The sequence below is a fragment of the Trypanosoma melophagium genome (assembly GCF_022059095.1).
Source record: "Trypanosoma melophagium isolate St. Kilda chromosome Unknown ctg1segment0, whole genome shotgun sequence".
Taxonomy (NCBI): Eukaryota; Euglenozoa; class Kinetoplastea; order Trypanosomatida; family Trypanosomatidae; genus Trypanosoma; species Trypanosoma melophagium.
This window is the reverse complement of record NW_027125132.1, coordinates 753,090-779,831: the sequence shown is the minus strand read 5'-3', so window position 1 is coordinate 779,831 and position 26,742 is coordinate 753,090. Positions and strand designations below refer to the sequence as shown.

At 39.8% G+C, this 26,742-nt stretch overlaps 11 protein-coding genes across 11 annotated transcripts; all 11 read right to left on the bottom strand.

Moving 5' to 3' along the window:
• Positions 1–1,265: 1,265 nt before the first annotated feature.
• Positions 1,266–3,161, bottom strand: LSM04_000598 (uncharacterized protein; the record flags this gene model as incomplete). The annotated part of the gene is made up of 1 exon (XM_067335542.1): positions 1,266–3,161. One exon carries the CDS (start codon positions 3,159–3,161, stop codon positions 1,266–1,268), a length of 1,896 nt encoding a protein of 631 aa, XP_067194945.1.
• Positions 3,162–3,504: 343 nt separating this feature from the next.
• Positions 3,505–4,113, bottom strand: LSM04_000637 (Protein of unknown function DUF962; the record flags this gene model as incomplete). Its single annotated transcript, XM_067335541.1, has 1 exon — positions 3,505–4,113. The coding sequence occupies one exon, from the start codon at positions 4,111–4,113 to the stop codon at positions 3,505–3,507; it is 609 nt and encodes a 202-aa protein (XP_067194947.1).
• Positions 4,114–4,723: 610 nt separating this feature from the next.
• On the bottom strand, positions 4,724–5,431 carry LSM04_003411 (uncharacterized protein; the record flags this gene model as incomplete). The annotated part of the gene is made up of 1 exon (XM_067335540.1): positions 4,724–5,431. The coding sequence occupies one exon, from the start codon at positions 5,429–5,431 to the stop codon at positions 4,724–4,726; it is 708 nt and encodes a 235-aa protein (XP_067195110.1).
• A 399-nt stretch (positions 5,432–5,830) lies between these two features.
• On the bottom strand, positions 5,831–6,079 carry LSM04_008193 (Anaphase-promoting complex subunit 11; the record flags this gene model as incomplete). Its single annotated transcript, XM_067335538.1, has 1 exon — positions 5,831–6,079. One exon carries the CDS (start codon positions 6,077–6,079, stop codon positions 5,831–5,833), a length of 249 nt encoding a protein of 82 aa, XP_067195396.1.
• A 472-nt stretch (positions 6,080–6,551) lies between these two features.
• LSM04_006612 (uncharacterized protein) lies at positions 6,552–8,741 on the bottom strand (the record flags this gene model as incomplete). Its single annotated transcript, XM_067335537.1, has 1 exon — positions 6,552–8,741. The coding sequence occupies one exon, from the start codon at positions 8,739–8,741 to the stop codon at positions 6,552–6,554; it is 2,190 nt and encodes a 729-aa protein (XP_067195301.1).
• Positions 8,742–8,969: 228 nt separating this feature from the next.
• On the bottom strand, positions 8,970–9,413 carry LSM04_005226 (BART domain; the record flags this gene model as incomplete). Its single annotated transcript, XM_067335536.1, has 1 exon — positions 8,970–9,413. The coding sequence occupies one exon, from the start codon at positions 9,411–9,413 to the stop codon at positions 8,970–8,972; it is 444 nt and encodes a 147-aa protein (XP_067195208.1).
• A 738-nt stretch (positions 9,414–10,151) lies between these two features.
• On the bottom strand, positions 10,152–10,670 carry LSM04_003774 (CS domain; the record flags this gene model as incomplete). Its single annotated transcript, XM_067335535.1, has 1 exon — positions 10,152–10,670. One exon carries the CDS (start codon positions 10,668–10,670, stop codon positions 10,152–10,154), a length of 519 nt encoding a protein of 172 aa, XP_067195134.1.
• A 458-nt stretch (positions 10,671–11,128) lies between these two features.
• LSM04_006384 (LSM domain) lies at positions 11,129–11,356 on the bottom strand (the record flags this gene model as incomplete). Its single annotated transcript, XM_067335534.1, has 1 exon — positions 11,129–11,356. One exon carries the CDS (start codon positions 11,354–11,356, stop codon positions 11,129–11,131), a length of 228 nt encoding a protein of 75 aa, XP_067195290.1.
• A 533-nt stretch (positions 11,357–11,889) lies between these two features.
• Positions 11,890–12,810, bottom strand: LSM04_006805 (uncharacterized protein; the record flags this gene model as incomplete). Its single annotated transcript, XM_067335533.1, has 1 exon — positions 11,890–12,810. The coding sequence occupies one exon, from the start codon at positions 12,808–12,810 to the stop codon at positions 11,890–11,892; it is 921 nt and encodes a 306-aa protein (XP_067195313.1).
• An 8,983-nt stretch (positions 12,811–21,793) lies between these two features.
• Positions 21,794–22,537, bottom strand: LSM04_000160 (uncharacterized protein; the record flags this gene model as incomplete). The annotated part of the gene is made up of 1 exon (XM_067335532.1): positions 21,794–22,537. The coding sequence occupies one exon, from the start codon at positions 22,535–22,537 to the stop codon at positions 21,794–21,796; it is 744 nt and encodes a 247-aa protein (XP_067194917.1).
• A 396-nt stretch (positions 22,538–22,933) lies between these two features.
• Positions 22,934–26,497, bottom strand: LSM04_003034 (uncharacterized protein; the record flags this gene model as incomplete). Its single annotated transcript, XM_067335531.1, has 1 exon — positions 22,934–26,497. One exon carries the CDS (start codon positions 26,495–26,497, stop codon positions 22,934–22,936), a length of 3,564 nt encoding a protein of 1,187 aa, XP_067195086.1.
• Between the last annotated feature and the right edge of the window lie 245 nt (positions 26,498–26,742).

Sequence of the window (26,742 nt, the reverse complement as noted above, 5' to 3'; positions counted from 1 at the left end):
GTAAATCTCCATTCTTCAGGTTATTGCGTAAACTATGTCTTCTTATCACCATGCAAAAAAGGAAAATATTAATGTCAAACCAATCCAAACAATAGTCCATACACTTTTTCACCATGAAAGAATGCATTATTAATGTAAACCATGATATGTAGAGGGAAGTGCTATAAAAAAAAAAGCTGAAGAAGAATCCTTACTTGTGTGCACCCCTCATCTTTTGTATTTGGAGATTATCGACAGAGCTCTTACCCAACCACACCATGCCTAATTCCCAAAAGCCTTATTTCACTTTAATGGTAAAAAAAAAAAAACAGCTACTATAATCTCCATGACCAAGCATCGTTTGTAAGCCAAAACGTTGCCACAAAACACCCCACGCAATGCACACAGCTAATCGTAGAAGTCCACATAAGAGAATGAATCACGATTCCCCTGTTTTCCTCTTTAAAAAGTAAATAAACATCCATATCATTCACTGTCTACTGGTGAAATAATGAATCAGGAGAACAGAGAAAACCCCCTTCCCCAAAAAGAAAAAGCAAGAGAAAAATGAGGCGCAGTTCACTGTTAATGGCAGAGAAACTCTCCAGATGGTATACTACAGGTGCCCTTCTGAGAAGCGATCAAACACAAAGAAAACAAAATAGCCAAAACCTCCCTATCTCGCTCTCTAAAAAAAAAATATGAATCGATGTCAACAACCGAATTAGCGAAATATTTTAAACAGAATGGTACATTTCTCTCTTATACAGAGGAACCTAAGTGCATCTACTGCAATTTGTGTGTGCGTGCACGATGGGGATCGAATTCCAAGTTATTGAAGTAAAAATAAGATTTTATCCAATAATTATTATTCTCCTAAATTACGAATCTTGGCGAAAGGGATGGGGTCATAAAGACCCTCTCGTTAAACAATACCGTTATTCTCAGAGAAAAAACAACAACAACAACAACAACAACAAAACGTCTCGGTCTTAACTGTTCCAAAATAACAATATAAACCCAAATGTTCGTACAGAGGATTGGATCCCATTCTTGCTTTAAACGTTTGAAACAGCAACTGAATTTTGTCGTCAAAAAAAGCACCTTTTCTATTATTCTAGCAAAGAGTAGCCATTAAAGGCAAAACCAAGAAGAAAAAAAATACTCAAATCCAAGGCAATTTCTCATTTCATAGTGCATCTCCACGTACTTATAATTGGCGCGGAAATTCAAACCACAAAAAAAAAACAAAAAAAAAATAGCAAGTTGTACAAAAGTGATGTTTATCATTCTCTCAATTGCGCTTCCGCCACTTTTTCTATTAAGGCACATTTTCGCTCTGTCTTTGAAAGAAGTCGAAGGAGCAACGCTGCCTTGGCTTTCTGTTGCTGACGTGATCGATTTGCAACAAGTACATGTTGCCTTCCTGCCATCACAAGTTCCTCCACACCAGTGTTGTGAAAATCCACAAGACCAATAAAAAACATTGGTTCTGGTGTTACAACAAATCCCGCAATAGAAAAACTTCCATCATTTTTGTCAAAAGGAATAGACGCTATTGACTGACCCATAGTACTAACCATTAGCTCCACTCCACCCCAAGGTCCTGCTGTTTTAGCGAGGCACAAAAGACCTCGACTAAGAACATGTCCTGCGAGGAATGCATTCTCACGTACATGGCGTTGTTGAACAGAACCCGAATCACCTAAAGAAAAATGACTAAGAGTTCTTTCTCGAAGCTCAGGCCGAATATCTTTTGTTTTTCGTCCAAGAAAGAAAAGGCGAAGTGAGGAAATGTCAAAAAAACTCTTTGAACTTACAGCCATCGAACCATTAACTACTGGTGCCTTGGCGACATGGTTGTCAATTGAGTTGATTCCAAGCGATATACCATTCTCAGGAAGTGTAATGAATTGTTGAACATCAGGAACCACCCGTACATTCGGTTTTTTATCAGTCACAGAGTTCATGAGAATAACACGACCCAAAGCATCAAGAATAACAAGAGTCACTAATTTTTTTTCATTCTCTGAATTCTTTATTGCAGAAGCAGAAACGGCAACTGTTGTTTTTTGCATCGATGATTGTTGTTTTTGTTCTAATAGTTCTGTGACCACACGATTTCGATACCGTTCATCCGCGTGCATACATTCTGTATGAACAAAGGCAAGATCCACAATGGGTCCACCATAGCGGTGTGTCAAACTACTACCATCCGCGCGAATAAGCATCACACGACCGTTCGTTGTTCCCAATGCACACACTACACGAGATGTTTCTTCTCGTTCTCGTTCTTGTTCTTCTTGTTTTTGACTTTGTTCTTCTTCCTTTTCTTCTTGTTTTTGTATCGCCACAGAACACACCACCCCATTACACGGGGAACGCGCAATCCATGAAGCAACGCCCACAGGTGCTGTGTGATACCACACCGCCTCCCAACTGCCGTCCCCGCTGGGATTTGGGCTGCAGACAAGAAAGGAGAATGCACCTGAAAAGACACCACGCGAGTCCCCTGGTGTTAGAACATGCCGATTACGCTCTTCACTGTGCGAGAGAAGATTATCCTTCTCCGCCACTTCGTTATAGCAACTACATAGTACAATGTGAATACCATTACTGAAGTTAATGGAAAATTGTGGGTGATAAAACAGTCGAAATACGCGTTGCGGACCCCTCTCTTGAAGAAACGATGACTCCCTCACTACAACTGGTACATCCTCCGTTGATGACAGTGTACGAACCAATGGAAAGAACAATGCCGTGATGTGATACTTTTGTTCGCCCTCTTCTTCTTCTTCTTCCTTCTCTTCCTCCCATGAAACAACAGCACATACTTCATCTATTGTTGCCGATTCTTCTCCCATTTCTTCTGAAGACCGTAATGTTGATGATAATAATGATGATGAAGTGGATGGAGTTAGTTGAAATGCCACAAGTGATGTAATACGTGCTTTTTTTCTATGCGAGTTTATACACCATAGACGCACAGACGTTAATGAACTGCCACCTTTCCGCAGATCTGGCCCCAACACATACACTTCCTTCAATGATCCAATGACACAACAGGAAAAACCAGCAACAGTGTGTGTATTGTACTGTATTACCGCTACACAACCGACAGATGGAATGCCTGGCACATTAATCACCTCGCCGCAGGTCGGCGGCAGCGATGTTGCACTCATTACTATAGAGAAGTATGAGTCCTCTGCAACTCCTACACTATCTTTAATAGTGTTAAGCGAAGAAGAGAAAAAAAATGAAGAAGTGATAGAAGAGATTTTCGTTGGTTTTCTTTTTTTCTTCATGGTAGGGTTCCCTACATAAATACAATTACGTACCAAAAAAAAGAAACACTTTTGTACCCAACCCATATTCATAAATGCGCTATGAAGAATAAAACTATGCATTCGTTCTCATTTTTGATTCATCCAAATAAAAATAGAAACGATCCCCCCATTATCCCTATATATATATATATATATATATATATATATATATATATATATATATATATAACAAAAATATTTAGTCATCAGTATTTTTATGGAATAAAGGAGAGTCCTTCTTCCCTGGAGCTTCTCCCTTCCTTTCATCCAGTTCTGCCTTTTTCTTACTTATCAAGACATCAAGCTCCTTCTTTAGTTCCGGTTTGTAACCAAAGAAGAAGAGCACTTCTAACCACACAAAGAAGACACTTGAGTGAAGCGCCTGGAATGGGTCATCCAATAACGCCGGTGCACGTCTCTCAAAAAAGGCGTGTGAAAAGAACTGTGCTATCCATCCAGTGATGTTCATAGCCAATGATAGTTTGGGTCTCTGTTTTAAATAGTGTGTGGCAATATACTGCATTAGGGCAATCACTGCAGCATATGGAATTCCTGCACCAGGCTCCATTTTAATAAACGTGATAGCATACACTCCAGCTGCGATTTGTGATAAATCAAGGGATGAATTTATTTTCACACGAGACAAGAATGCCAAGATTGATGTGAAAATAGCCGGTACAAAGAATATGTGTACAAGTTGGTTTCGCCAATCACTATGGTATGCGCCGTAAAACACAAAACCCTTTAGTAGTGTACAACCATTCTCTACAATAGCCCATATCTTTTTTCCTTTTTTTTCCTCCTTCATTTTTTTTCCAAATTCTAAGATATCAAAAGAAGAGGGAAAGCGCAGAAGCATCAATCAAAAGAAAAAAAAAACAATAACAACAGTTTGCAAAAAAAAAAAAAGAGTCGTTTTTTCTTTTCGTTTTTTTTTTTTTCGATGTGAAGAGCATGCAGTCTATTCACCGTCTCCTACATGTACTGAGGGGTGCAATCAAACGACTGAGGGGCAAGAGAGTAAAAGAGAGTTGAAAAATAACAAGAAGGAATAATAATAATAATAACAAAATATATAATTTGTAGTCCATGGTCTCCCAACAAATGACATTCTCATTTTTCTTCTTTCTCCTACTAGAAGAAAAACAAACCCAAAAAAAGAGCGAATAATATAAAAAAAAAGCAAATAAAAATACAAGGGATATGTCTTTTTCATCAAGCTACAAACTTTCCTGTCTCTAAATAAACAGAAAAGGGAATTCATACACCCCATATTTTTCAAATCCTTTTTTTTTCTTTTTTTTTTCACTCCCTCCTTCTCTTTTTATCCCTTCTAAACTTTTTTTTCGTTCTCTTTTTTTCTCTAAACCTTTTCAAGAACGCACGCCTCAGAGACTTCACGTCATTTGATTCGAACCTCACCAAATGTGAGTCTTGCCATTACGTAAATTTACTAATTCGTATCCCTCCGCATCAATAATTTCTTTAATATATGCTACAGATGCCCGTTCCTTCCGCTTCTGCATAGCTACACCAAATTCATCAAATGCCTCCTGCAAATGTGTAAGACATTTATTCCACCACACCTTCATACGAAACACCGCCTCTGCGTGAAGCATTATCGTATTACGATTAATTTCCGCCTGCTGCCGCTCAAGTTCTCGCTCGTGCTGCCGCATCTTTTCCTTCAGCTCATTAAAGGAACTAGGGGCGGTGAAGTCAGGGATGAGACTCTTTGGATCCATCATTGCCAACCGATTGGATTCCACTATGGACTGCACCTGAAAGTGTTCCTTTTCCTGGTTTTTGCTCATCGATTTACTCACGAGATAATACGCACTGCAGATGGTGGCCACACCAACACCAAGTGATGCTAAGAAGACTTGAAGACGTTTGGCACTCACGAATGGTGTTGGCTCCACATACGGCTGCAGCAACTCCGGTGCCTCTGAGGCTGTGGGTGTATACGCTGACAACTGCTCTGTGTTGCCTTTCTCTGTTCGGGTATTATTATCATCATTCTCATTATCATTTCTTCTTCTTGTTGTGGATGATGAGAATGATGTCGTTAACGATGTTTTGGACTTGGCCGCCTGTGCGAGAAGGGCAAAACGAGAGCGCCGCATTTCGCCTTAACACCCCCTACCTAATAGATGTACCTGAGGAGCAAAGAGAGAGAAAGAAAGAGTAATCATAATAATACAGTAAAAAAAAAAAAACGAAATAAAATGAAAAATAAAAAAAGAACGACACAGAGGATGTGCTAATTGCCATAACATCTCATTTCTTCTTTTCTCTCCTTTACACACTCACAGAGACGAAAGAAAATAATTTACACTCTTTTTCTTATCTTGTCACGCAAAGAAATAGAACAAGAACACACATATACATACATACACACACACACCAAAGAAAAAAAAGAGGCAGACACCCCTCCCCCTTCCTCTTTTCTTCTCATTTTCACTCTAATTCACACAAAACACAGATATATATATATATATATATATATACTTGTCACTTAGCGATCAGAACTCCCACGGTCGTCGGCACATGGGACACGCCGCATTTCCCTGTTCCCGCTCTGCCCAGCGTTCAATGCAGTGAATGTGAAATGTGTGTGTGCAGCGGCCTGTGAGGATTGGACACTCATCGCCGGGCACACGGCACTGCGGGCAACACGCCTCAAATGGCTGTCGACAGATCCCGCATGTGTCTTCACGGCAGTCCCACAACCATCGGGCAACGAGGTGAGCTCCTTTTATATTGACTTCCATTAGAAAGTTCAGGAACTATATATATATATACATAGTTACAGAGATATAGAAATGGAGATAGATATATAAAGAGAGAGGGAAACTGATGTAAATATATAAATAAATTTTGATAGGTATATATACAGCAACATGTGAAAGTATGTTTCTTTATCCGTTTTTATTTGTTTTTTTTTTTTTTTTGACTCAGTACGGCAAAAGAGTCACAAAACAAAACAAAAAACAAATAAATAAATCAATCAATCAATAAATAAGAAGAACGTGATAACAGATATCTACTTGGTAATAATTTAATATCCCACCTTGTTTCTAAAGGTGATGTGCATCCTTTTCTTATTTGTTTAATTATACAATTTTTTCTATTATTTATCCTTCACCCTCCTCAAGAGACAGCAGCCAAACCTAGAGTAAGAGCAGCACCAACAGCAGTAGAAATAAATTAAAGCAGCTGATCCTCTTATTATATTCTTATTCATCAAGAAAAGGTATTCATATATTCCTTTGAAGCTTTAACTCGCTGACTAATCTCTTCCACTTCTGCAAGAATTCTTGATGGTATTTCTCGCCGTCTCCTTTTACTCTCCCTCACCTCTCTCTCTTCGTTATTTCTCTTCTGTTGTTGTTTACCACCAACACCAACACTCAAATTAGTCGAGTCATCTAAGGTTGACATATAATGTAATGGACTTTGATGGTTTTCACTAAACCCCTTCCACTGCTTGTCATGCGCATTTGTTTCTCGAAGTTCCCCACCTCCTTTGAGACTTTGTGCAATATTAGCCTGCATCATTTCTCCTATTGTCGCATTACGTGTGAGGAGAAAATTATGTAATTTCACTTCTTCACGGAGTTGCAAGCGGAGACGTCGTGCAATACAAGTACGCAACCACTTTTTATCCGCCTCTGAAATACCATCTGGTGCATATACACTCGGGTAAAACACATACGTCTCTGGATCTGCCTTTGCAAGGGCCTCTATAGTTTTACGGTCTGGCATTGGTGGAATAAGAGAGGCGAGAAACTGCACCGTAGAGAAAAATAATAACAGAATAGATAAGGTGAGAACAACACGGACTCTATTATGCAAATGAACTTCAATCGTAATATCTGAACAGAGATTTATTGCCGCCGTACAAAGAATATTTGTATCGGTATCAAACCAGGAACAAGAAACTTTATGTGATTCATACGAAAAAACATAAAGCGCATACGCTGAAAATCCACACCCAACAGCTCCAAGAATTATATGAGCAGTCATTATGACAATATAAAAGAGAGGAACTGAACTTTTTGTAGCTATTGCACGAGTTGTAAAATAATTTACTGCAATTCCCATAATAGCCGCTACAAACATACAACATGTAACGGTTACAATAAAAGTACCAGGACTTGCCGCATAACCAAACAAAAAAGCATTAACAGATTTACCAAGTACATCACCATTTGTATTATTAAAAAATGGACTTGTACAATTTTCTATAGATGTCTCTTCATTTGCATATACACATACATCTCTTGAAGTGTAATAAAAGCATGATTCTAAAGAGACTCTTAAATAAATAATAAGCGCCAATCCCAAAGAAAAAGCTATTAATGCAAGAGGAAAGGTAACCATACAACGAATACGATTTCGTCGCAACACTGGATGTAATCCACGTCGTAAAACTTCCCATAATTGAAGGTCTAATTGATTTACATTTGGGTACTTCATACCTGCAAAAGGTGAATGTTGTGCAGTTGCCTTTTCATCTCCTTTACTTTTAATTGTAGTTTCATCTCCATTTACTTTAACAGGTACCATTTGTGGATTATAAACTGTACGATCAAACACCATAGTATCCATATTACCAGTTTGTCCAAGTTCAAAAAGACTTGATGGAGTAGCATTTATTTTTCCCATATGTATAATACCAAGTGATTGCGATTGTGATCGTGTTTCATCAAGAGTTTCATGTTCACTCCTTTGCTTTCGTTTAGCTGGTGATAACATTAACGGCAGTGATACTAGAGGTGGTAATTGCAATGGAGACCACATACCACATACCTCATCAAATTCTAATGCAAGAAGCGTACGTTTCTTTACTAGAGATATACTAGATTTTGTATTATTTAAATCAGAAACTCGTTTGCGTTGTAAAGATCTGGCGCGAAACACTGCTACGCTTTCCTTCTCGCTAGACATTACAACTACATCAACACCCATTTCATTAAGAAATTTAAACAACAATCGAATAGGTAATTTATTCTTTTTAGAACGACGTTTCTCATCTAAACCAGATAAGAAACGATCTCTTGAAGCTTTAATGAGGTCATTACTACGCAATGTTGTACGCCATAAACTAACAGAGATGGCAACAATAACATTTTCCACACGAAGTGGCAAAGAAAAGAAATCATTTCGTTTTATTGATCCCACTGCTTGTCGGGATTCACACTCCTTTAGACATAATTTAAACGCAGCTGATGTCTCCATCTCCTCCAAGTATGTATTTGGAAGAGGCTTCAGTATCACAACATTAGAACTAAGATCTAATAATGCTGTATCTCTTAAAAGACCGGTAACATCTTGGCTATTGTATGTGTGTTGCTGAATAATAGGATCAAAACTCAAAGCAAGAGTGCCTTTTACTTGAGGAGAAAGGGCAAAATCATGCGAGTTTTCCATTCGTACACATTCTTCAAGTAAAAAGAGAAAAAAAAATAAAAACAACAACAAAAAGAGGAATAAAAACAATAAGAAAGCATTATTATCAGAAACATATTCTACAAAAAAAAAACAAGTATTTATTTCTTTTTTTAGTCATACATTACCCAAGGGAAATTTGGATTAAACTCAGTAACCGTCTCAAAAAGGATAATAAAAGTAGAAAAATAAAAATAAATAAAAGTCAATTTAAGCATCTTCACGATGATCATCATCATCATCATCATTGGAAAGTTCATCCCCAACTGGGTAAGTTGTTATTTCGTTTACATCTCTTACAAGTTGTTTAAAGGATTCAAAATCCAGAGCCCCTGCAACATAAGCTGTACATAAATATCTCGCATAGTCTTGATCTTGATTCCACTCTTGCATTACTGCATCAGCAAGTTCTTCTAAACTTACAGAGGTGCCATTTGCCGCCTCTCGTTCAGTAAAAGCATGAAGAATTGAATCCACAAGTGTGGAATATCGCTTAAATAATGAGTATAACTCTAACGCTTCACTAGAGTCATGCGGCTGATCAAGTAATTGCATAACACTTTGTTCCTCTGAAAGAAAGTTTCCAATCGCATCGGTGTTTGCCCCCTCACCAAAAAAAGTGTCTAAACACTCCAAAAGAGCAACCTGCTCCATTTTTTTATTATTTTCCTCCCTCTTCGCACGTTCTTTCTTAGCTGTTAATACCAGATTTCTACTTTGCTTTTGATTCGTAAAACACCTTCCTTATTATTTTATTCGTAAGAGAGAAAAAAAGAAAACAATACACCCACAAACAGAGAGATAGAAAAAAAAATTTAGTTAACAACAGCAACAACGAAAAAAGAAAAGAACAGAGTTAAAGAAAGAGAATGTGTATATATCTCTTTCTTCGTTTTTTTTTTTTTTTGCCTTTACTAAAGCACTCATCGTTTATCATAGGGGAATGGGGTCAGTGTGGTCCTATATCCGAACAGTCTAAAATATATAATATTTTAAGCATTTTTACCCACAGAAAGAAGAATAAATAAAGTGTTAATAACATCGCGAGTGAGGGTATAGACTTTAGAAGGGTTTTTGGGATAAGAAGGGTACATTTTCCTTTTTTTCCTATTCTGCTTTAGTTTCCGTTTAGTTATTTATTCTCTCCCTCTCTCTCTTCTACCATCATGAAGTTCACATAGCATACACACCAAAGAACTGTCACCCTGACCCTTCCTTTCACCTACCCATCCCTATCTCCAAGACAATAGATACCTTATTTTTTTACTTTTTCTTTCCTTTTTTTTTCATTCCGTTCCTTGTCCTCTGCCTTTTTTTCTTTTCTTTCTTTTCTTTTTTCCATTTCTTTACACCAAATCCCCCTTTCGGTTGTATATATTTTCCCTCCTCTCTTCACTTGTCGAGATCCTTGAGGTCCGCTGCTGGGGCCTCGGCTGTGCCATCGTCCTCCTCGTCATCGGAGTCCTCCATGCCCTCCATGTCTCCCATTCCGCCCATACCGCCCATGTTCAGCATGTTGGAGAGATCGCCGTAGTCGCCGAAGCCGGCGGGGACCTCATCCTCCTCGTCCTCGTCCTTCCAGAGGTTCCAGTCAACGGAGAGCCAGTTTGCCGTGCGGCTGGTCGGCTGGTCCACAAGCTTGTTCCAGTACCCCTCCTCCTTCTTCACAGCGCACACCTGGATGGCAACACCTAACACCTTGAAGGTAGATTTCTCGGGGACAATCTCCTTGAGCAGTGTGATCTCGTCCTTTAGATCATGCGGTTCAGAGGATTTAGGGGTAATGCCCTTTCCAGTGATGCCGATGGTCTTTTCTGTGAAATTAATATTAACATCTGTGGCACCACTCACTTGAAGAGTGATGTACAGTTTGTCTTTACGCTCAGCCCACTTGGTAGGAAGGTGCGTCATTTTATATATTAGATAAAAACAAGTGTCGGTTAATATTCCTTAAAATAAATAGATAAAAACAACAAAATAGATACACATCCATAAGGAACAAAAAAACAAAAAAAGAAGAGAAAAAAGGGCAAAACATGTGAAATAAGGTCCTTTCCCTCACTTTTCAAAATCCAAAGGAAAAAAACAAACAAACAAAGAGAAAAAAGAATCAACGGAAATATATATATATATATATATATATATATTCCGTTCAGTTTTTTTAAATAATCACCGGAGATAATGTTCTTCTACGTGACTCGTTGCTCTTTCTTTTCTTTTTAATTTGTGCCAATATCACCACCACCACCATTGTCATCATCATATCTTCATCATTACTACTTTTCATTTGTGCTTTGTAGGTAAGAGAGACAGTGTGACATGTGTGAGGGGGCGGATTGGCCTTGATAAATTTATATGGTTGCGTCCACCTATTCTTGTGGAGCCTCACGGATGTAAAGTACGTTATTACAGCGCAGAAGCATTTCCCCAAGTTCTGTTTCTTGCTTCGCCTTTTCCACTGTATCCCGCAATTGAAGATTCATGTAAGGGTCACAGCTGACCAATGTACCAACGTAAACAGGACCCCACTTGCTCTTGACATGCACTTTTCTGCCGACGAGACTCGCCAGAAATGCAGCCGGCACGTTTGCGTCCATTGTTTACTATAGAGATAACACTAATAACACCTCTAAAAGGAAGGAAAAGAATAAATAGGAAAAACAAAGAAAAAGAAAGGAAACAAAAAGGTGACACAAATAAACCCAGAAAATATAATAAACGTAAAGGGTAAAAAAGAAATAAAATTCAATAGAAAGAGAAAGTACACCCAACATCAGTGCAAAGATATCTACAATTGCAGCACCATTTTAATTCAATTCTTTTTTTCCCCCACTACACTCGTACAGTCCATTTTTTTTTTTTTTTACTCTCTCCTTTTCCAAGGGAAACGCATATATATATATATATATATATATATATATATATAGAGTGAAAAAGCAAAAATATCTCTCACAAAATAGCACACCACAGCAAAAACAAAAAAAAGTATCAGAGTCGTTAAATGACACCTGTCATTCAGAATCCCACGCATATGATCCCTTCTCATTCCCCATATATATATATATATATATATATATATATATTCACAATGTACGAAACAAAGAGCATAGGGGAAAAAAATAACAACAAATCAACTGGTTTTGTCTTCTATTCGTACCTTTTCAAGACCTGTACAGTGGGAGGAGTACCGAAGATGGGCAAGCATATCACTCTTAGGGCAAGTTAACGTGCATCCTGTACAATTAAAGTAGCGAAGATACCCAAGTTTACCATAACTCTCTGGCACCGATCCTGTAAAATTGTTTCCGGCAAAATTCACACGCGTAATACTGCGCGGAAGTGGGGGTAGCGGTCCTTGTAGTTTATTATTTTCGAGTTCAAGCCAACCTAGGGTCTTCATGTTACCCATCCAAGTCCCGATACGACCAGTAAGGTTATTATAACCAAGTGAGAGATGGTGGAGGTTGTGCAGTTCACTAAGATCGGGTATTTTACCAATGAAACTGTTATGGTCTAGTAGTAGAACGACGAGACTCTCGAGTCGTTGGAGTGAGCGTGGGAGTGTTCCTGTAAGTTTGTTGAAAGCCATATTAATAATCTCTGCGTGTATATTGCGAATCATAAAGTCATCTGGGAGTTTCCCGCTGATACGGTTATGGGCGACATCCAGCTGCTGTAAAAAGCAGTGGTAGCTTGTATCCCACATGGTCCCATTCAGCTTATTGTACGAGAGCCCGATGCTGCTGGTCATTTGAAACGCCTTGAACTCCCGCGGTATCTCCCCCTCCGCCTCCCCGCTGTAGTGCTCCATCGAGAGCAGCCCGCCGTCGGCGCGGGGCGGGGGTGTGTGCCAGCCGCCAGTCACGCAGCGGACGCCGGCCGGCGGGGGGTGGGCCCGCTCGTTCCCGTCCCACGCGCACGGCTCCTCCGCCTCCCACCCGCGGCGGAACTGCGAGGGCCACCGCTGCCGCCCGCCGGTGTTGTTGAAGAAGCGCCGCAGGGCCAGCGACGTCACGGAGGTGTCGAAGAAGAGATCGTAATCGCAGCCCATGAACTCCCCACACACCGGCAGGACATGCGAAAGAAGAATAATGGTAATAATACAAAGAAGAAGAGAGGGGGCCATCTAAACATATATATATCTATATATATATGTGGGTTGTTCTTTTTTTTGTTTTTATGGGGGAATGGTATGGTATTGTACTCACAAAATGAGTACCTTTCACTTTTTCCACCAGCGACCCACGTGTGTGAGGTGTACGCAAAGTAAAGAAAGAAGAAAAGAAGAATGGAGAATTAAACAAAAAAGAGGCAATGGAATACGAAAAAGAAAAAGAAACAGAAATTAAATAAAAAAAATAACAACGACTAAGAGAACATAAAAAAAAGAAGGAATCCATGGATGATAATAATAATGCTGGTGATTTGAAAAATAAAGAAAAGGTGCAAGATAAATTAAACCTACCCTCTCAGATAAAATTCGTGCACAATAAAAAAAACATTCCACCCAATGGGAATCTCAACAAAGGGGAAAAAAAGGTACAGAACAACAACAAAAAAGAAATCAATAAAGAACACCACATACAGTACACATACAGAAAACAAACAACTCAACGAAAATAAAACCAAATATATCAATAAGTTAAAAAACACGCTTAAAAAGCAAAAAGAAAAAGAAAAAAATCACACAGTCTTCCTCTTCTCTTAGGAGAATATATGGCGTATCAATACGAGTCATATGCATGCGTTCGTGTCCAAGTAATTATGTGTGTTTTTTTTTCTTTTTTTTATATATTTCTGCGTGTGCGTGGAGAAGGGGAAAGGGGATAAAACTCCCCCACGTTTTCGGGGAATATCATCAATCATAGCAGTTATCATCTGTCTTACGGATTCCGCTTCTTTCCATTTACAATAACGCCCCATCTCTTTTATAAATCCATTTTTACTTACTTGCTGCTCTATAACATACATTAAATTACACATACACCTCACTCATAGGAAGACTGACGTCCTTCTCTCACGATAACACCCACGAAATATCATATACTTACAACTATGTGTGTATACAGTATATATTCAGTATATATATATTCATATCCACAGAGCGCGTAAATATACGCGGTGTACGTCAATATCTTTCTTTATCTCTCTATTTTTCTCTTACAGAGGTACACAGACACACATATATACCCCTCTTCCTTCCCCCCTTAAGGCAAAACTCCAATACTAACAACACACAAACGACCAGAGTAGAGATACACAATAAAATATCTTTCGTATTATCAAAACAGCAAGAGTACATACATAACAACGAGAACGAAAAAACATCATGATGGTAATAACAGCACCAAGTTCAGTGGCCACCTCAGTCACTGGCGCATAAATATCTAAAGAGAAAACATAATAAACCATAACAGAAAAAAAAAAATCAAGGCGTAAAAATAGTTTGTGAAAAAAAAACAAAAACTTGTTTATTCTCTTTTTCAATTTCCTTTTCACAAACTCGTTTTGGTCCTTATGGCAGTTATCGAATTCCTTTTTTTTATTTCCTGCCTTTTTTTTCCAGTATTGCAGCTCGTTCTATTTTCTCCTCTTTACTTTTTTAATTCCTTCTTCTCCACCCTTTTTCACCCTCATCCCTTTAAATTCCCTCTTCTCCATAGCACATTACTCTGGATTTATTCAGTAAATAATAATAATAATAATAATAATAATAATAATAATAATAATAATAATAATAATAATAATAACAATTACTATTATTATAGGATCAGAGAAGTAAAGAGAACGTAAAGTCATATAAATAGAAGCAAAGAAAGAAAAGAACGCGAACAAACACAGAAATATTCAAAGATAGGGAAGAAGAAAACAGTAAATAAAAGGAACACACGTAAAAAAAAAAAAAAAAACAAAAAAAAGACAAATGAAAAATGGACACATCGTGACACCGCTAAATCTCATTACCACAATGTGTTTGCTGGGCTATTGTACTTTCGACCGCAACAGTCTCTTGCCGTTTATCATTTTTCTTTCTTCCCCTTTCTATTTCCCCGTTTCTTTTCTCCTCACCCTGGCATTCATCTCTACACTTCTCTCTCCATATATATATATATATATATATATATATATATATATATATATATATATATATAGAAATAGTGCAGATTTGCTTATTTTACACACAGACATACACAGAAACAAAAAAAAATATATAATGAAAATGAATGAAAACAAAGCGGAGAGGCGTTTATAAGGGAAAAACAGATGTGGGTAGAGAAATGACCATACGGGGTGCAAATAAACAAATTAGAAAGTAATATTACTACCAGCATTAGTAATAGTAATCATAATAACAATAGCAAATACAGCGATAGCAGGGAAATGCGTGCGAAATACAAATATAAACATAAACAATCAAACACCCATATATATGTAAACACACACACACACACAAAGTGTGAATGAAATTTGCCCAGCCGCAAAGCTTCACTTGTTCTATCACTTTAGTTAAGACGACAAGCAATCATCAACGTTATTTACTCACTCGCCACTAACCTTATGATCAAGAAGTAAGACACAACAACAACAATACCATAAGCAGGAATTCAACGGCGAACAAATTCTTTTTTTTAATTCGTTTCTTGTTTTCTTTTTAATATCTTTCCCCTACTTCAGGGAATAAAAAGAAAGGCCATAGATGCAGGAAAACATATACGATCGATGAAGAAAAACGAAAACAAAGAAATAAAAAGAAGAAAGAAGAGAAAACAGTGTATTTTAACTCTACTACTAGTAACCCCATATCATATAAAAAATACAAACAATAAATTGAAATTGTACCAAATATTTATTTATTAAAGAATCCTAAAAACTGACGAAAAGGAAGTGCTGAGATGCCCTTTTAACCCGCCCCCCGCTATCCCCATCGCAAGTTCCACCCCTTCGCTACGTCTGCTGAGTGGACTGTTTTGCCTCGAGATAAGCCGTCCGCCGGGTTCTGCTCTGAAGCTAAGTAACAACACTTTGCTCTTATGCCGTGCGGGCGCAAAACTCTGTCGATGGCGTTAGCTTCCTCCACCAAAGCTTGTGAATGTGCGTTTCCTTTTTGCAAAATATGCATGACGGTTGTATTTTCCACGCAAATATCCACGGGACCGTGTAGATGCGTTTTAAAACCGCGTAAAGCGAGATGAACTGCTCTTGCCTCCGCTTGGGATATCATATGGGGTGTGCGTTCCCACGCACCGACCGCGGCCAAAACGCCCCTGAAGCTTTGAATAATAACGCCCCCCATCCGTACATGGAGGCGTCAGTGCCGAGTGTTGCCGTGGAGGGCAACTTTTGTGGAGGATGAACCGGGTCGTTCATTAACAATGTGTTGAGCAAACTTTGTCCGATGTCCTTTGCAGTTGGTGATAAATTTGCCGGGTCTTGTGGCCGTATTAATCCTCGATTTAAACGAGATAAACGTCGACGTACGATTTTCAAGAAGAAATAATAAGGGAAAAGAGACGCACCTCTTACCCCACCCGCGCAAAGCATACGCGAAACTGTGCTCTCCAGTTCTTCGACTGTTTTGTTATCTAGTGAAGGAGCCTGCTGCAATCTCTGTATTGTTTTCTCACTTAAAGACACCGTGTTGTCTTTGTGATTGAAATGTACGCCTATGAAATCATATTCTTTAGTGTTGGGCTTCTGTTCTCCAATGGTGGTGCCGCATTGTTGCATGTTCTTCCGAATTGTCTTTCCCCAAGCATCCACCTTCTGATGTGGACCACTTATTCGGATGTTATCAATCCATACATGTATGTGTAAACCTTCTGGTACTGCATATTGTGGCAATGCCAATTCTGAATCTCCAGCCAAAACTCTTTTAATGGTATTTATAATCTCAGGACTACATTTATAGCCCATGGGAAGGCGAGTGAACTCAACGAGTTCTCCCGATTCCGTGCGGCAACGGAAACTTGCGCGTGTGTTTACGGGTAGTTCCACCTGGAAAAAGGATGCCTTTAAATCAAATAATGTCGCGGTTTCGCCGTGAACCGCATCCAGGCACCGGGAAATGTGTCCCAAAGGCACATCGGCCTCATGATCATCCCTGTCATTCTTTTCTCTCGGCCACGCAATAAAACGTCTTCTTTCTCCGGAGGGTTTGCCCTCCACCACCGTAAACGGGCCCACCCAACCTGCAGTTGGATGTAATGAAGCTGTACAAATAATTCCTGCTTCCTTCATACGCTGCGCATCAGCGTTATTATTTCGTAAGTTGGATTCAAGCCGTTTGGCGTATAATTCGGGTTTCTGCATAATGTGCCACACCTCATCCCAATGCCTCCTGGCCTTATGGTTGAGGCGGTCTCTTATCCATTGGGTGGAAAGTGTGCCTACGTCTATTTGTTGCAACGGTAATTGTGTTTCGTCTTCTTTTGTCGCCACACTGGTTCGGTGTGATTGTTGCAGTATATTATGCCCTTTGAAAGGGGCGCGAATGTGTTGCGTTGTCAATTCTGGTAATTCCCATTTTTCTGCAGCCCATTTTTCCAAGTCTCTTACATCAATGATGTCAATTGTGCGGACTTGTTTATTGTTGCGGCCCAATGGCCTAAGTATCGCACCGTGCTGCGTGGGAGTTCCATGGGGTCTGCGTGTTTCCCTAACTGTGTTAGTAATCGTGGATCGAGATCGTGTTCGATCACTGCTGCCGCGGCGTGTGCTAGCGCTCCTCTCTTTATGGAGTGAGCTGCCATTCCGTACGGTCGAAGGATATTCTCCATGTCTTTTGTGGTAAATATCGTTAACTTTTCGTCGCTTGTCATTCCTTTTACGGTTTCCTTGACGCGTCGTGCGTCCGCACCTGCGATTACCACGTATCTTGCTGCTCTGTGAGGGTCGCTCGTGAATGTTTTTGGTAGTGCCGCCCAATCCACTATTATGGCATTGGTATCTTGATTGTGTGGCACGAAATTTTGTTTTTGAAGTTGTGCTATTTCTCCCCATCGGCTGTAACCCACGCCAGTCGTAATGCCACCCAATCTTTTTCCTTTGTCAGAGTAACGATTATCATATCCAATTCCCATCTTAACATGGGGCGTGCCTGTTTTAACGGGTCCTGTGCCGCCGTCTTCTGTAAAACCCATTAGAAACATTTGTGTGGGTGTTCTGGGCGATGCTAGCATGGTGATCAGGGTACGCGTGTATTGAATCGCGCTGCTATTTGCCAGTTGTAAACTTACTATAAAAAGTGGAATGTTTTCCTCTTGTACCTCTAAATTGTGTGTTGTGGTGAACTCTATGAACCTTCTTATTATGGATCCCCGTTGTTCCCATGTTGTGCGGGTCCACATGTGTTTTGCGATGCGGTTGACCTCTGATGCCAACGCCGCGGTGTACGGGTCGTGAGAGCGCGCTGGAATTAAAGTTATATCGTTCATGGATTTTGTCCCTGGAGGGAGTGTATCGGATGGGAAAACCTCTTGTAACTGTTGTCTTGTTGCGTGTTGATCTTGTATATTACCTGTTGTAATCTTCTGTGTGGCTGTTTGAATATGTGTTCGAAAGAAAACCACGGTGTTGAGGGGACGCGACCAGTCTTGCGTCCTGACGTTCTTTTGGTATCCTATTTGCCCGGGCCCCGGTATTCACTGTTTCCGTGGCCGGTAATTGTTTTTTGGTTTAAATGGTTCTCTGTACGCGTTTACACGGCACGTCGTGCTGTAATGTCCGATGCGACCGCATCTGAAACACCGAGCCTTACTCGGCGGTGGTAATGACTGTTTCCGTTTTACCTTATTCACGGCTTGCGCGATTGAATCTTCCTTTTGCCAAGGCTCTTCATAAGCTTCTCGTAGTGCGGTTATCTTCACGCCTGGGTGATCTTTTGCAGCCTGAATTAGTCAGAGGTGTGTATATACCTGTCATCCCATATGGACGAGCTGCTCTGAAATCCCCTCGTTACGAAAGGAGTCCAGCCATTGTATGAACATATCCCATGCATCTTGATAAAAAGGACCGGGATTAACCAGTCTGGGAAAAAGTTGCTGACAAGCCGCCACAAATCCTGTTGGTGATGTATCCATCAAAAATTCCATCAGTCCATCAAAGGTCCGTATTTTTTCTATAGGTCGGCTGCTTTCGAGCCACGTTGGTTGGCGGCGTTCCTGGATTCCCCGAAGACCCAACTTCGGGTGTTCCTCATTTTCCGGCAAATCGGGCGCTGGTTTCCCTGCCCAGCTTGTTATATTTCTACCTTGCGGTGGTGATATCTTTGGTTCCTTAGTTTCACCCGGAACAGACAGTTGTTCCGTTTGATTGTAGTTTTCCAGCGCTGATTTTAATTGCGCTTGTGTGGCAGCATGCTGATTTTGCAGCAGTCGTAGTTCTTCAAGCGTTTGGTTTAATTGTTTGTGAGATGCTGCCAGTAGGGCTTGCGTGTTAGCCTGTTGATGCATCTGTGCCAGTTGATTTTGTAATTCCTGGAGTTGTATATTAGCGGTTTGCTGTGCTCGAAAAGCTTCGTGTTCTAAATGTGCTCGGGCGCTGTTATATTCTTGATGAAGCCTTAGAGCTTGCTCTCCCAGTGCGGCCCATTCCGCCCCGAATAAGTTATTTGTCGTCTCGAAAATTTGTAGAAAATTTTGATTTCGAGGCATTATAAAACCAATAATGGACGGGCACACGGATTCCCAGTCCATAAAGTTGTTTGGTCCCATTTTTAATTTGAGAGTATCACCGTCTAAAGTTAGAGTACTGTCAACATGAAAAGTGTGTTGCGGCATATCCGCAGGTCTCAAATCAAAGGAAAATTCTAATGGACCATATCGGCGCACAAAATCCTTGAAAGCCTTAGTGCAAATTCTTCACTCTAGTGGTATATAAGGCTGAAATGGTTGTCGAGATCTTACTTACCTTAAAAACCTACTATTTTCTTTTCAGAAACTTACTATTGACACGCTGTTAAGAATAAAAAGAAGTAAAAATATTCCCAGTAGTTAAACCCATACAAGATATAAAAGTCAATAAGACTCGATCATTCTAATCGCAAGCTGAGAAAAAAAGTATCAGAGGATCAAAGAGAAATAAAAGCACCTATGTATTCCATTCCATTACATAAATTCATACACACATACATATCTGTATGGGTAAATATAACTATATATATATATATATATATATATATATATATATATATATATATATATGTTTGCTTTGTTTGTATGTATTCGTCTAGAGAGACACAAAAAGATACAGAGGGGCACTCCCTTTGCTGTCCATGCATTACAAGCATTACTACTTCCATAGCAATAGTAATATCAGCAAAGAGAACAAATGCAAAGAAAAAAAAATAATGATAATAACAATAATAATATCACTATAGGGAGATAAACACTATATTTATAATGTCTAACTCTCTCAATCCTCTCTTTATTTCAGCTCATTTATTTTTTCTCTTTTCTACTCATTTTTACTCACCACTCTGCTGTTTCGTACCTTATCACTATTATCGTTATCATCATGATCACCACAATTTTACCTCTGTTATCATTATTACTATTATTATTATTATTATTATTATTATTATTATTATTATTATTATTATTATTATTATTATTATTATTATTATTATTATTCGTACTACTACGTCTATAAAGAGAATCCCAATCTGTACATACAAGCACAAATCAGCCCTATCTTTTAGTTAAAGAGAAGAGATACAATAATAATAATAATAATAATAATAATAATAATAATAATAATAATAATAATAATAATAATAATAATAATAATAATAATAATAATAATAATAATAATAATAATAATAATAATAATAATAATAATAATAATAATAATAATAATAGTAATAATAAATAATGATACTTTAAAACATTTGCATGCACTTTCGTAGGGCATCCTGCACGACAAACATGCAAATAACAAAAACAAGCATTTAAGGAAACGCAAAACAAAACGAAGAAAAAAATCACGGGAAAACACAAACAAGGAAAATCAAAACAAAAAACAAAACTTCGTGCGGGAAAAACAACCAAAAAAACAAAGATAAAAAAACAAAACCAAAACAGAAACATAGAAGAGGAAAACGGAGAAAAACAAACAAACTGAACACATAATAGTTGATGCCTCTCCTCAAAAAAAGAAAAGTAAACGTTTTTGTTTTTTTTAAAGGAGCCCTTTCTCATAGATAAGAAATCCCATATTATTCCACATTCTCTTGTTTCCTTCTTCTTCTTCCTCAATACAGATGCGTGCTGGGGTAGGGGTGGGGTATCGACTGGCAAAAATAAAACAGAAGAAGAACTCCGCCAGAGACGCAACTGCTCCCGCTGTTACCACTGATTCATTGCTTACTCTCTCTTTTCTACCAAACTTGGTAGACGAGAAAAAAAAATTACGGCAAAGAACAACGAAAGCAAAGTAAAACACACACACAACAACAACAAATCCTCTTGATTGAATGGAATACACGCAAACATGTACTCCTGTACATGTTTGTACTTGTGCACACCAATATGTAATTTCGTTTTTTCTTTTCTTTGTTTTGTTTTTGTTCTTTTCCGACTAACTAGCTCTTCTTCAAGTTAAAACCCCACTTTTTCTTGCTTCTTGCCATCTAGGGTAACTGAACCATTTAGTCCCCATTTTCACTTGCTTCGTTACCTTTCATCCCCACTCATCTGTTAGATTTTTTTGTGTTTCAGCCTTTCCTACTTATTTTTTTTTTTGTTACTTGTATTGAAAAAGGTTTATATATTCCCACTTAGGCACAACAGGTTAAGTAGAAAAGTACTCCAATGAACTGGCATTTTCCTCAAAAAAAAAAAAAAAGATCAATATGTGGGGGAAAAGAAAGATGCGATCGATCGGCTTGTACGATACGTTTTATTATTATTATGTTTTTTTTTGTTTCGAATACTTTCCTTCAGTGCTCCCCTCTCCGCCGGGGCCATTGGGGATGCGCTGTTATTGCTTCAGTACCGTACTACGGCAGTGGCCATAAATCCCAAATTCGGTGACTCTCAGAAGTTGGAGAGGGTAATATCTTCAGGAGTGTGCAAGAAACGGCACTTCCGGCGGTTACAGCAACTCTTCATGAAGTGTCGACAGACCACGTTGACGTTTACTTTCGATGTTTTATTGCCCCCCGTGAGGTCTTCCGAATCGGGAGTATTTGCGGCACTCAAACCCTTGTAATCTTCTGTAGAAGCAGCAGATTGGGATTGGGGGAGTGTGACACAAGCAGTGGAACCATCACGTAGTACGAGAGGATGCATAATGGGGGTAACATTGGAGCTCTGTTGTTGTTGCTGTTCTTGCTGAGAGTTTTGCGTATATGTCTGCTGTACTGCGACCGGTGTTAACATATAAACAAGTGGACCTCCACCGGGCTGTTGGGGCGGTATGAAAACCGGCTGCATGGCCGACACCGCCCCTCCATCGAGACTTTTCGCTGGAATGAAGTGCGGAACTCCATCGTCCGGGGCACCCATTATTGGCGCTGTATTGTACATGGCGTTAGGCGTCCACACCAACGGGGATGGGGAAACAGGCGCTGTCATGACTGGCCCACGTTGTTGGGGCATCGCAAATATTTGTTGTTGTTGTTGTTGTTGCTTTTGTATGGCTGTGCCGTTGATATTACAACTTTGTAACTCGTTATAAGGGTAATATGCAAGCGCAGGGCCTGGTTGAGGGAAGCTTTGATTAAACACCGGGGGATTTGGTACTCCGTAGTTCTGATTGGAGGTATCAAAAAAGAACATGTTGGTTTTGCTTTGCTTGTAATTCCTTACTTTTTGTTCTGTATTTGTTTAGATGATTTTTCTCTCCCCTTTGGTTTTAGCTCCCTTTTGTTTTCTTTTTCTATTTTTATTTCTTTTTTTTTATTTTTGCTTTTGCTTTCCGGACCTTCCTTTTTCTTCGACAAATCCACGTCTGACTCCAATCACTGGGGAATGCTTCTCACGAGAAATTTTGAAGACCTTGACGATGATATATTCTACAAAATAAGAAAGGAAAAAAAAAAGAAAAAGAGGAATTCCACAATTCCAAGAAAAAACAACAACAACAACAAGAGCAATAATGAAAACTTATACAAGAACCACTTGTCCCTTTTTTTTTCTTTGATGTTCTTTCGCTTTTTAAGGACTCCAGAGCGTTTATGTAGCACTTGTTGTGCGAATATACCGTTTTGCAACACTATCAGTGCGGGACATCAAGACACGTATCACTTGTTCCCGTTCCACCCCATCAAGAACTGGTGAATTTGCCATCTCTACAAGTGCTGCACTTGATTCACCCAAAAGAACTGCCATTACACTTGTTTTACGCTGCATCGAGGTAATGGGTTCCATCTGCATCTTGGTAGCATCTACCATAGACTGAAGTTCCTCGTCAAGTGTGTGTAGGAGCTGCAGAAGCAATGCGACCCGTTCTTGCGGTAATGGTGACGCAGAGTTTTGATCCAGCAGCCGCTGAAAGGCATTATAATAGGCTGGTACTGCCACCTCAACAAAAAAATCGGAGAAATCATCCTCGTCAAGTATATGTTTCGCAAGTTTCAACTCTCCTCTCACGTGTGCCGCAATACGTGTAGCGGCGTGGTGAATATCGGCGTGTGGAGCGGCGATATCGGCGAGTTGACTCAAAGCGGTGTGCTCCATATCGTTTCGGATGTGTCGTGAAAAGTCCTCCACGGCGGCGAGAATTGTGGCCCGTGTGAGTTCTGCCACGACGCGTCTGTGGTGTTCCAAAAGACTGTGCGGGTCGTGGCCGTCGACGAGGGCGGCGCGCATCTCGCCGTCTGTGAAGGCGCGGGCGGCGGTGTTGTGTTGGCGGAGGGCCGCGCGGACGTTGAGGGCGGCGTGAAGTCCGCGACCCGCCCGGCCCCGCGCCACGAGGGCGTCAGCGGCGGCCTCCGCGACGGCCCGCTGGAGGGCGAAGAAGCGGCCGGCGTAAACCCCGCGGGCGTCGAGGGCGTCGGACTTCTCCGGCGGGAGCCACGCGATGAGTCGCACCGCCACAGCGAGAAGCGCCCGCTGGAGATCCAGCAGAAGTCCAGGGCCATAAAACAGAGAAGTCTCTCGCCCATCATGATCATTTCCTTCTTTATCACAGTTATTATTATTATTATTATTATTATTATTATTATTATTATTATTATTATTATTATTGTCATTGTCATTATCGTTATTATTATTATTATTATTATCATCAACGGCAACCACGGCGGCTACCCACGCTCCCACATGCGGCTCGCAGAGGGCAAACCACCACGATGGCAATTGCGAGCAGCACCAATCGCAGCACGACAGCAATTCACCGCAGACAGCCTCCACTTCTCTCTCCTCACGCAACACACCGGCGAGGGCTGTCAACTCACCGCAGACCCCCACAAATAGACCAAGTGCATCACCAAGAGGATCCACATCGGGTTTTCGCGCGAGACACGCCACAAGGCGGGATACAACATTGCGTAGAGGATCGGACACACCGTGGGAGATGCACTCCAGTCGGCTGAGTACTACCATCATTACCTCAGAAGACTGTGACGCCTTCGCAAGAGACAAGACTCGTCGGCATAGTTCACATAGTTGTCTCACTAATTCAAGTAAGAAACGTGTCTTACCTGTCAGCAGCGCGCTATCTTGCTGCTGTTCAAGTTGTAGAATATGAAGATCTGTCATGGTGTCATGTACCAGTGATCGACGGTGTTCCCGTAGTACACGACCATCTAGTTTCTCTAGCATTTCTACCAATGGTATTACATCCTTCTGTGCCTCTAGTTTAAGTGTTACGCTAAAGTCCATTTTTGGATCCATTATACGGAGGAGTTTTTTGACTTCACTTAATATTATTGCTGCCTGTTTTGGGGAAGAATCAGTTGATGATGATAATGAGGGAATATCCTCTAGTGAAAGAATCAAGTCAAAAATATGATCACGTGTGGTATCAAACGCTTCTGTCAAAAGACGCTTTCCTACACGTGTTTTTACTTCTCCGTTAAGATCTACTATTGTTGCTAGGGCGTGAGAACAAAGTTCCCTAGGGGTGGGATCTAGGAGATTACTTCTTGTACACACAGAAACAAGGAGTGCGATATTTTCAAGTTCCCCATGAATTAAATAACGGCGACAGTAAGCTTTAAGAATTGAAACACAAATATCATCAAGATCCCCTAAAATATCAACTAACCGTAAAAAAGAACCATGATGGTCGGTACTCCATGTATCTAAACTTACATTTGACGTTAATAAATTTTGAGAAACCGTTTCTGGAGTTAATTGTTTATCCAGATCTATAACAGGAGGTCGTGTATTGTGATCTTGATTAAGACACAACATGTTGCAGAGTACTTTAGCAGATTCTAACACATATAGGCAAGTATTATTAATATTATCCTCTAAATCAGAAGAAGATTTAGAATGAGATGATAGTAGAACAGAAGAAAAGTGATATCCCATGATCATCGCATCTTGGTTACCAAATGGTTCATTACTTTTATTACGCAGTGAAGAATCTGGTTGTGCCACACTTATATAAAGAGCGTCATCAACACTAATTGAAACGCAAGCTAAGAGTCTTTCACGGGGTATAGAACAAAAACAGGACTCTTTATGCACTGTCAATTCTAAAACGATGTTGTATTCTTTAAAATTTTTATTGGCTCCTTTTGGAATCATAAGTATTACAACGTTACCCCCTTTCCATTGATATTCATCATGATTTAAAGTATTCTTTCCCAATACTGTCGCTGAACTTACGATAAGACCCTTATGTCGAAGGCTCCATGTTGCTTTAACTTGCTTTGGTAAACCTTTTTTACTACTTTTACTATTGGAAATGTTGTTTTTATCCATGACACCAAGACGCACACTTGTAAGAGTTAGAGTAATAGAGTTACCAAAACAATCTCCACGATCTTCACTATGGATATCTTTCCAGACTTTTAATGCATGTGTTATATTTTTGTCCCTCCTACTAAGGTCAATATTCATCATATGAAGTCGTCTCTTTACTTCTTCAAGGCATTGCTCTTGAAAATCATCAAAATCTTTTGAAGAAATAAAATTCTCTAATCGTCTATATGGATCCTCACCACTCCACGTTTTATCATAAGTAAATGCCACATAAAGATATTGTAATTCTTGTGACACATCTGTTTCGGATGCACGACGAAGTACATCTTTTGCAAATAATGCGACTGCGGCAGGATCAAGGGATTGATCAAGAAACTTTTTAAGAAGTACTGCCAACATATCCTTTCGCACCTCTGTTGTACTTTCTTCCGGGTCCCATGGGGCACGTTGTGTTACTGACTTGATACAATCAGAAAGAAGTAACATTAACTTCTGATGCTGTGACTCCATATCTTTTTTATCATTATCATCTCCAACCCATAAGGACATTGTACGACGCGCCGTCTCAATAAGAGAGGGTCCAGCGTTTCGTTTCATTCTTTCTAATAATAACGGTGGTGTTATTCCTCTTGTTTCCGTTGCGGAGAGACGAAGTTGAGATGCGGTGAGAACCCTACTTGTTGCCCGCAGTGAGCCATTCGAGCTCTCTGCCCGCAACTCTGCAATGTAATCCTGCGGGATCTCAATAGACTGCAGCCACGTTGGGTCCGCTACCCACGACGGCATGTACGAACGGCGGGTCAACTGCGCCGCTCTTCCTTCGCACTCCCCAGTCGCGGCGAGGGCAGAGCCTAGATTCTCCATATGGCATAAAGACACAGATAGAAAAATAAATAAATAAATATATAATAATAATAATAATAATAATAATAATAATAATAAACTAAATATAATTAACAATAGCCTATAGAACCAAGGAAAGGTCTAAGTATCCCTTGATCAACAAGTGGAGAGAGAGAAAGATAGAGAAAGAGAGAGAAAAGGAAATATGCATGAGGCGAAAGAAAGAAAGGAAGGAAAAGCAAAGCAAAAAATACAACAACAACAAC